At 43.5% G+C, this 10806-nt stretch overlaps 1 protein-coding gene across 3 annotated transcripts in view; it reads right to left on the reverse strand.

Moving 5' to 3' along the window:
• Positions 1-5330, reverse strand: part of UGP2 (UDP-glucose pyrophosphorylase 2) — a 49369-nt gene extending 44039 nt beyond the window's left edge. The window contains exon 1 of one of the 3 annotated variants that reach the window (XM_043985040.1): positions 5214-5330. Coding sequence is in view for 1 of the 3 variants with exons in the window: in XM_043985038.1 (XP_043840973.1) it covers positions 3885-3903 (19 nt within the window). In the remaining 2 variants the exon portion in view is untranslated. Of the gene's footprint in view, positions 1-3884; positions 4313-4896; positions 5039-5213 lie in introns of those variants that run through there. The other 2 variants (XM_043985039.1, XM_043985038.1) reach the window with 2 other exon arrangements.
• Between the last annotated feature and the right edge of the window lie 5476 nt (positions 5331-10806).

A 10806-nucleotide genomic window follows, 5' to 3' on the forward strand; every position in this document is an offset into this window, starting at 1 on the left:
ATAAAAACAATAGCAACGATTAATATTTCAATGACCTGGATTTCATCAGTGGCTACTCTCTTAACTAACACTTACCTTTATGTCTCTATAACTTAATAGATTGTCTTTGAGAGTTGCCATGGTTGAAAAATTTATCACCCTGAAGTCAACAGGGGGATGATTCCCTATAAACTTGGCTACGTTGGTCCTCAGTCAACATTCTCTCTCCCACCAGGGTCCCATTTGAAGACACTCTAATTTGGAAAGACCTGCCAGAGTTGCACTGGCAAAGGCTTGGAGAACTCAAGTGTTATGAGCCATCAGAGTAGGAATTTAGTGGAGAAATAACTATTATATTATCGCTAAAGATGATCTCCAACCATTTCTTAACTCCTAATAAAAAGGAGGGGGAGTGTTGGTGGAGTTCTTCAAATTCTATAATACCAAACATTATAGCTACAAATAAAGAGTGAAGACAAATTTTCAAAATTTTAAATCAATACTTGGAAATCAGTCACTAGCTTACTTGGTTAGCATTATAATGAAAGTATCACTATTATTTGATAAACTAATTTAATGTGTTGAATCTTTTCCATGAACCTCCAGTTTAATACTTATAGAAGACCTGGCAGACATTTTAAGCAAGACTTAGAAATCACCTAAGAAGATAAAAGTTGACTAAAGATTCTTCTATTTCTACAGGGAAAAACAAAAAAAAAAAACAACTTATCATCCCTCTTCTCTAAATCTTAGTAGCAGTCACTTGAACATATTTTCTTGGATCAATTCCTGCTACCATGGTATATTTCCTTTAGGTTTATCAATTTTTGAAAACATAGAAAGAGTATTTTTTCTATTTCCTTATGTGCATTTAACATTAATATATTAACCACATATAATTTATTAAGTCCTAAAATTTTATAAAGTTTCTAAGCCATGTTTGTAATAATTTCCTCATTTAAAATGCTATTTGGTTTCTAAGCATTAACTGGGTTGCTTTTATCATCAACATTTATTGAACAATTACATTACGAATGACATTATGGTAGACAAAACAATAAACAAAAAAAAATAATGAAGCTTATAGTGGCGTATGCTAGTGACAACTTAGTAATAAAGACAGTAAATTTTACATGAATTCAAATTCAGTTTGGGAGGATATAGGAAAAAGGAAATTACATCCCTGTTTTAGCTAAAAACAATCCAACACTGGAGTGAAATCATTAATGAACTCTAGTCAATTTACTCGACATATGAAACTTGAGTCCTGTGATAAACATTTTTTAAATGTCACTTTTTGTGCAGAATGACAAGTTATAAACTTAAAGCACTACCAAATAAGAAAGAATAACTAACACGAAGAAACGAAATAGCTCATATAAACACACTGACTGCTGTAAGAACTGGAACTTGTTTTGGAGCCCATGAAGCACATTTACACACTCATTACATATATGAATTAGTGAATAACACTCCTTGGGAAATTACCCAAAAATAGCCCTTAAAAAGCACTGGTGAAAAGAGAAGGACTAGTTGCATAAGCAGGGGCAAGTTATTTAACCTAAGTGTTTGTTTCCTCATCGTACAATGAGGATTAACAATACTTACACTACCTACCTCATAGGTGTAGGGAAAGCATTTCTGAAACCATAAAAAGTTCACTAGAATTATTATTTCAATTTGAGTTTTCAAGCCCTGACCACTTCTCTCTCACCTGGACTACTGCAAAGGTTTTCTAATTGGTCTTGCCTGACATCTCTCCTCACTCCAATTCATCTTTCATTGAGCTGCCAAGCTGATTTTCCCTCCGAGCTCAAGGAATGTCTATAGCTCCCTATCACCTCCAGAACCAAATATAAATTCCTCTATTTGGCATTTAAAGAGCTTCGTAAAGCGGTTCTTTCCTATCTTTTTGGCGTTCTTACACTTTACTTCCCTCCACACATTCACCAAGTAATGCAGACACATCTACAGCCTAGCTGCTCTTTCTTGCATAGGACACCTCATTGTTCCTTTGCGCTGGCTTCCCTTAAGGACCTCCACCAGACCATTCATTAGCTTCCCCAGCTTTCTTCAAAACTCAAACCAAATCCCAGGAAGCTTCTTCCCATCCTCCCCCTCCCAAGTTGTTCATGCCTTCCCCTTGAGACATCTCCTTCTATTTCTGTATAAATCATGTTATTTCCCTCCTCCTTCCCCTAGGATGTGCACTTCTTGAGGGCAGGGGCTATTTTTGCCTTTGTAATCTTCATGCTTAGTATGCCTGGCACATAGTACACTTTAAAAACTACTCAAATGACTTCATTTTCCTTCCGGGACTTTAAAAATAATGGCTTTATTGCCACCTGTCTGCCTCAGTTTCAACTGTAAAGTGGGGATAATAACAATAGCACCTACTCGGCAGGGTTGTCATGAGGATCAAATGAGATAATATTTGTAAAGGTCTTAGCACAGTGCCTGGCACAAAGTAGCTATAGAAATGCCTGTTCCCTTCCCTCATCTCTTGAGTTTTTCCTCTTTAAGACCAGGGACAGAAAGCAAATAAGACAAGAATTTGAAGGGCTAAATTTGACATTCTATTCTAGAAGAAACATCATAGCCATTTTACTCAGGTCTCAAATCACAATACAATCATCTCTCACCACAAACAAGGTAAAATATGGTTTTGGAAATGTAATTAATTACACAGGGGCAGCTAGATGGCAAAGTGGATAGCGCACTGGCCCCAGAGTCAGGGGAACCCGAGTTCAAATCTGGCCTCAGACATGTGACACAATAGCTGTGTGACCCTCACTGCCTGGACCAAAAAAAAATTATGTGACATTTCCGAGCTTTAGAGCTGAAGGCAGTCAGCTGGTTAAGGCATCCCATCTGTTTCTATAATAGTGTGAGTGATTTCTAACTTAAAATATTTTATAAATCCAAAATGTTTTAAATAGTTTAATTATCAAAGTGATGTGAAATTTCATAGGGCTCTGATATTCTTGGGTGTGAAAATTACATCACTTTCCAACAAGGTTACCATTACTAACAGCCCTTTTTTTTCCTTTTGGGAGCATCTTTGTTTATTTGGGAAGTCATGTGAAGCTTGTGAAGTTGTGAACTTTATGGCTGTTGGAGTCTGCAAAAAAATGGCCACAACACTCCCATTCAGAGGTCTGCAAATAAACGGTATATTTACCTTGCAAGCAAAAAGTGTGGCAAACTGAGCATAACAGCACAGTAAGAGTTTTTAAAGACAACTCTAATTTTAATTCGTATACTAGACACCTCCCCAAAGCACTGATTACAAGGCTGTGTTTGGAAGGACCTCTTTCTATGCATACCTAGAACACAGCGAGAGATCTTCAAATTTTAAAGAAATCTTAATTAATCTTTTCATATTTCAAAGAAGAAAAAAATATCACAGCAATGCAGCAAAGTCATTTCTCCGGCTGAAATGACCTCCAGCTTCTATGGGCTAAGTCCCTCTTTCGCAATAAATGAATCTGTAACTCAAACCACGTAGACACTCAGAGTGGAAGCTGAGACTGCTAAACCTTTAAAGAACAGTCCTTAACAAAATCCACCTGACTCCCGTCATCTCTCCAGGCTCTTTTTCCCGGTCCCCTCCCACACCCTCTTGTAGCGCCGGTGGCTAACGACAGCAACCGTCCCATGCCACCACAAGTGCTGCTAACCTGAATTCAAGGGAAATTAGGAGCGAAACATTTGGGGGGGGGGGGGCTGCATACATCATCTTCTTCATTGGTTAAGGCCGATCCATTTGCTCAGCTCGACAAGAATTTTGCGAAAGGTAATGCAAAGGAGTTATTTCCACTTCCAAGTCACCCACCAACCTCCCAACTGCCAGGGCTACCAGCAAGCACAGTTTAAAGCAATTCAGGAAATAAGGAACGTCTTACCTTGTACAAAAATCGACATTTTGGGGGTTTAATAAAATAAATACTCTGTAGTATAAATGTAATTATATATGTATAAATTTTTTTCAACAAGTCACACTCTAGAGCAGGTTTTTCTTCCTCTCCTGCTTAACTCGACGTGTTCCTTCCACCCACAGTTGACAACTTGAAGGGATATTAATTCAGAGCAATAAAAAGTAGCTCTTAAAAAAAAAGAAAAAAGAAAAGAAAGAAAGAAAGAAAGTACACCGGAGGAATTACTCCTTTTCCACTTCCAAAAAAAAAAAAAAAGACGAGTCTTGGGGATGGAGTCCGCTCTTCCCCGTGCGGGCTGACAGAGCGCTCCGGTCCTAAGGAGAGCCAGCTGGAGACCCGAGTTAAAGGTAAAACCCCTCGGATTTAAATTTCATCAATGAAAGAGGCGGATCTGCGGCGGCTTCACCGCCCCCTCTTCCCCCCACCCCCGAGGGTGGGATTGCAGCAGGACCGACGGCGGCTTCCTCCGCCTCCTCCCTTCTCCGGGCTCCGGCCAATGGGCAGGTTCCCCGGGAAACCCTCCGGTAAACAAGGCTCCTGGCCCCCTCCCCAACCCCGGGGTTGTGGAGAGTGGGGAAGGGGGAGGAAGGGGGGGAAAGGGGGCGTGAAGGCACGTCCAAGGCATTTCCCCAGCCCACAAGGCCCGCGCGTGATCCGGGTAGCCCCCTCCCTTCCAGCTACGGCACCAGCCGGCCGGGGCCCCGTCAGTCCCTCGAGGGGGCCTCTTCCCCGCCCCTCCCCGAGAGGGTGGGGGCACGAGAAGCCCACGTGAACGCTATAAAATATGGTCAGCCCCCTAACCCCGACAGGAGAACAAGAGAAGACGGGAGCAGCTCCGTCTCTTCCCTTCCCCCAGGATCCCCAGCTTCCAACCCCACCCCCGCCCGGGGCAAGGCCCCGGCCCAGCGCGAGGGGGGCGGGGGTCGCGTCCGGGACTCTACAAGGACTAACCCTCCGGGACGCGGCCGCCCAGACCCACCTTCCTCCACTCTTCAGGCCTCTGGGCTAGGGGATGTAGACGGTGCCTCAGGGAGAAGGCTCCGCACGGGCAGGGAGGACGTGTCCCCTCGGAGGAGCCCTCTTCTTCCTCCTTCTCCTCCCCCCGCCCCCCAAGCCTGGTTCCGCGGAGCAAGCGCCACCCCCCCCCCCCGGTCCTCAATTTCGGCCAGCCGGCTGTGGCGGCGACCACCCGGCCCTGTACCCCCTCTCCCCTCCCCCATTTCCGGAACTCTCCACGCACCCCCGTACCCCGATAGGCTCCCCTCCCCCTCCGTGCACCCCTCCCCGCACCCCCACCTCAATGCGGAAATGTTCCGGCAGCTCTAGACTGGCAGGCGGCTCCCCCCAGTCAGAAGCCAGAGCAGGCGCGGGAGCTGACCAATGAGCACGGCGGAAGGGGCGGGAGCCTTTGCTGAAGCCATGGAGCGCCGCGCAGGCTGGGGTGGGGCGGGGGCGGGGCCTGGGAACCGGCCCCTCCCAGTAAAGGAGAGAGAAAGGCCTCAGAGCCTCCTCCGCTCCCCACCTCAGGCCTTCTTGCTAGTACCATTTCCAGCCCTAACCTCTCTCTCACTCTCTCACTCTCTCACTCTGTCTCCTCTCTCTCTCTCTCTCTCTCTCTCTCTCTCTCTCTCTCTCTCTCTCTCTCTCTCTCTCTCCTCTCTCTCCTCTCTCTCCTCTCTCTCTCCTCTCTCTCTCTCCCTCTCTCAGCTACTGCCCATCATCCGAGGCTCCTGGAGCTGGAACCTCGGGATCCATCTGGTCTTAACCCTCCACCCCCATTTTACAAACGAAGATACTGAGGTTAAGCGAGTAGCCAAAGGTCACATAAGCAAGAAGCATCCGAGGGTGGAACTAGAACCCGGGTCCTTCTTCCACCAAACGGCCATCTCCACCAGGAGGTCCTATGGGCATCTCCAGCTTATAAACTATCTTACCGCCTGCCCCCGCCTCGCCAAACTTCCCGATATCCGCGGAGAGCGCGTCCATCCTGCCGCTTGGGAGCGCACGCTGGAAGGGACTTCTAGACTTTTCCCCCGCTTCCTCCTCTCCAGCGCCCAATCGCTGGTCTTTAGCTTGGTCCCGTGGACAGAGGTGGGTTCACATCTGAGCCCGGCCTTCTGCCGCCCAGTCAAGTCACCCAGCCCCGGTTGCCTTACCTATAAAACGGGAACGTTAAGCGAGATCCCTTTTCCAATCAAATTCTAGTCTCTAGACTTCTCAATTTTCCCTCCTTACCATCATCTCCACCTGCCAGAGGATCATCCTTGTTCTGATACTCATGCCCTCTCTCTACGACTATTGAAATGTCGTTCTCTCTCCTCCAAACTATCCTGCTGTGAAAATATCTTCCTAAGATATAGATAGGTCTGAGCGCTTAGATCCATTGCTTAAGAATCGTCAGTGGCTTCCTATTGTCTTTTTTTTTTTTTGGTGGGGCAATGAGGGTTAAGTGATTTGCCCAGGGTCACACAGCTAGAAAGTGTCAAGGGTCTGAGGCCAGATTTGAACTCAGGTCCTCCTGCATCCAGGGCCGGTGCTTTATCCACTGTGCCATCCAGCTGCCCCCTTTTATTTATTTTTTTAAATTCCTATTGTCTTTAGGACAAGAGTCCTTATTCTGCGTGGGATTTAAGGGCATCTGTGAACTTGAATGGGAAAAAAAATATATCTTTATTTCAATATAGTTGCTTTCCTTTATAAGCCTATGTACTTTGTTCCATACATTTTAAACATTCTTCTTGAAAAGGGGTCTATAGCCAGAGACTATTGGCAATCTCTCTCTCTCTCTCTCTCTCTCTCCCCCCCCCTCCCCCTCCCCGTCCCTCCTTACCTATCTATCTACCCATCAACCTACACACAAATCCTATAAGCAACAGGGATGTGAAGCTTGTAGACAATATCTATATGTACACACATGTCCTATGGGCAACAGGGACTGGAAGCCCTGTTTTTATATTTATACACATATATCCTATAGTTTTTCTACTCCTGTTGCCTATGGGATGTTTATGTGTATATAGTGCCTATAGGTTTTGCCCCCATATACACACATATATACATATATGCCTATAGACTTTTCACTATTACACACACAGACCCCTGCGAATAGACTTTGCCCCTATATACACATAATGTATATAGAGAGTGCTTATAGGCTTCAGTTCACATACACATATGGTGCTTATAGGCTTCACACCCCTGTTGCCCATAGACCTCACCTGACCAAATGGTCCATGATACAAAGAAAGATTAAGAACTGCAATACAAACTCTTAAGCTTGATATTTAAAGCCCTTCACAGTGTGGTTCTGGACTACCTTTCTTGACTTATTTCATGTTGTTCCATCTTTCACCTGCTGTGGTTCTAGCCCAACTGGCATACCTGCTGTTTCCATCTCCTGCACCCCTGTTGTCGATAGGGTTGCCCTACCACTGTGAGATGTGCTCCTCCTTCACCTCCTGCCTCTTGGAATCCTTTGCTTCCTTCAAGGTTCATCTCAAGGGCCACCTCCCTCTAAATCTCCCTAATTTAGGGGAAGTAGGCCCTTAATAAATCTTGGCCTCTTCTGTCCCAAGGGGAAGAAGACTGCAAAACAAAGGAAGAAATGCAAGCAAAAGACAGCCTGAAGGAAGAGCATTTGTATTTGTAACCCATAAAAACGTCCCAAGTCTTTTATGTTTAGAGAAAGAAGAATGGTTAGGCCAACCCAACCAGTCTAAAGGGGATGCTGTCTTCATCACCACCACTGGCTACAAGAGATTAAGGAAAAGAAGTGAATGAGGGAAAAATGTGATCAGTACTTTAGGACTACCAAAGAGCAGCTGCATTTTAGACTCTCAGAACTAGTATAAGGATAGTCCACTGTCCTTGATATTTACAAAGAAAGGCAAGAACAGAGTCAGCTATAAATAAAATTGTGTAGTAGGTGACCCTTGTCTCTGGTGCTTCCCACTTTCCTTCCCATGTCCCCTCCAGAGGCACATCTCTTGCTCTCAGCTAGTTATCTTGAATGTCATTCTAATCCCTATATTTGCATTTAAATAAGAAATTCTTACAAATCCAAAAGAAAAAGAATCTGAAATGATAGGATTTCAAACACCATGATGTGGAGTAAGGGAGATTTTTTTTTTTGAACAACAATCATACCAACATGCCACAGTAGAAAGAGCCCTAGTCAGGGAGTCAGGGAGTCAGGCCCGGGGTCAAATCACTTTTCGACAGTTACTAGTTGTGTGGACTTGAACAAGTCATTTAAACTCCCTGAACCTCAGTTTCCTCACCTGCAAATGAAAACAACAATACTTGTATTATTTTGCCTCACCCAGTTTTTGTGAAGCTCAAATGAAATGTCTGAAAGTATATGTAACATATCACAAACCTATATATACATATGTGTGTATTTGTATATATATACACATGTATGCATACATATATGCACCCCTACATATATATACCAAATCTTTATATCTATATTTATACAATTATATATAATACAGATTTGTATATAGTTATGTATAATATATATTTATGTATAGTTATATTTAGTATATAAATATCTGCGGTTACTCTGCTTTCCTCATGAGACCAGCCCTACCCATGAATATGAGTAACTGTAGTCCATACTTCAGATTTCACAAGACAAACAGCTCAGTAAATGGCACTGTCTACTCTAGGGTACAGGAGCCAAGAAATAATTCATATGTGGGCCAGGAGAACTATTGACACTCTGTCACAAAGTGCCTCAAGAAATCAGGGCAGCTTCAGAAGTGTGGAACAGCTATGATTTAACTAGGGCAAAGTGGTGAGTTATAGTCAGCAAATGTAAAAGTTGTGTGTGTGTGTGTGTGTGTAGGGGGGGAGGGTAATCTTTAATTTTTTAGTACCAGATACTCTTTTTTCCCTCTTCTGGACCTGTGATTTCATCAGTATAGAGAACTCCCTGAGTTGAAACTTCCTCTACCAATGCAGGTCAACAATTCCTCGTAACTTACAAGTCTTAAAAGTTGTCCAGAGGCACTAAAAGATTAAGTGACTTGTCCAGAGTGACTTGTCACAGTCAGTGACTTGTCACCTAGTGGTCAGGATTTAGCAGAGTTAGAATGTGAACCCGAATCTCCCTGGCTTCAAGGCCTGACTGGGCCAAGCTGTTTCTTGCCAGGTGCTTTTATTGAAATTTTGTTGGGGGGGAGAGGGGAGAAATACATACTTAAATACACATAAACGTGTATATATGTATACATACACATACACATAGTAAAAAGTGCCAATGATTCACTTGATTTGCTGAAAAATAGCTACAAGAATTAATACTACTATGTCAAATCCAAAAGAATTATACTGCAGAAAGCTCTCATTCAGCTATAAATATGAATTTCTTAAATAGAATAAAAAACCCCAAATCAAAATGTCTCCATTGTAATGACAAAGGAAGTTGTAGGATTTATGACATCCTACAGATGGAGAGGAGATGCCCCTTGGAGCTTTCTGCATCCTTTATGTACTGTGGAGGGATGTGATTTAAAAAGAAGTAATGTTAGTACACTTGAAACTTAGCATATAGTAAAAAAGCGATGGACTCAAGGTGAAGAAAGAGGCATATATTTTTGGACATAGATTGTTTCAAGTTTTTTGTTTCTTTTTCTTTTTTTCAATAGAGGGATGAGGTGGGAGTGGAGTGAAGAAGGGAAGTTAGCAACATGCCAGAAAAGAGAGACAGACAGACAGAGGAGCCATTGCAACATTTTTGTTAAATGCACAAAAAAGAACAGAAGAAATTACAAACAAGCAAGACAGTTTTGAAAGTAACTTGTGGAATTTGTTGCATACTGAAAGAAAAAACAAACTATGAAATGGATATTCATGTTTTCATATACAATCCTCCATTTTTGTTGTGCTATTTATATGGAAATGTCTTTTTTGGGGGTGTTTAAATCCAAAATTTTAAAAATAAAGAATCTTAATCCACAATGAGGTCTTTGCAGCTAGGGAAGTACAACAATGGTCTAGCCCACTCCTCCACCAAGGCCCAAGCACTACTTAGCAGTCAGGGGGTCATCTACAGACCAGTCCACCCACCACTAAGTAAGGCAATCAATTAAGAATACATGCCAAGCTGGCCAAGTGGACATGCTGTGCCATGGCCAACCTATTCCTGATTGGCGACATTTAATTTCCAAACCCCGCAAAGTTTGCAGTCCCTTCTTTGGGTGGGTAAGTAGGGAATCTAGGTGTCACAGTGAATAAAGTCAGGAAGACTCAGCTTCCTGAGTTCAAATCTCGCCTCAGAAACTTACTAGCTGGGTGACCCTGGGAAAGTCACAGCCCCATTTGCCTCAGTTTCCTCATCTGTAAAATGAGCTGGAGAAGGAAATGACAAACTACTCCAGTATCTTTGCCAAGAAAACCCCAAATGGAGTCATGGAGAGCCATACATGACTGAAACGACTGAAGAACAACAACTAATCAACTTGAGACTACAGAGAATGGACCTTTGCCTTCAGGACAGCCTTCATGGGGATAGACCTTATCCTCTTGCTGAAAAAATGCAGGCAACCCCTCTGATTGGTCTCCAGTGACCAAGACCATCTTCAAAATGATTAGGGACAAAGGAGGAGGAGTGGGTTGGACTCTAGTCCAAAGGGTTGACATACAGGAGAGAGTGCTACAGAAGACAGAGACACTAAATGTTTTTGCCTCTTTTTCTTGTCCTGAGGTTTCTCTCCATTAGATTTTTAGACCAGTAGGGATCCCCTCCCCCCACCTCCAGGAGCAGAAACTGATGACTTGCAGGAGAAGTAAACAGAGGAGAAATCTGAGAAGGGAATTCCTGGACCTCCGATTCCCGGCTGCCTTTTTGTGCCTTTCTGATTCCTTATTCTGAGCACAGGTA

The sequence above is a fragment of the Dromiciops gliroides genome, chromosome 2 (genome assembly GCF_019393635.1).
Source record: "Dromiciops gliroides isolate mDroGli1 chromosome 2, mDroGli1.pri, whole genome shotgun sequence".
NCBI classification, from domain to species: Eukaryota; Metazoa; Chordata; class Mammalia; order Microbiotheria; family Microbiotheriidae; genus Dromiciops; species Dromiciops gliroides.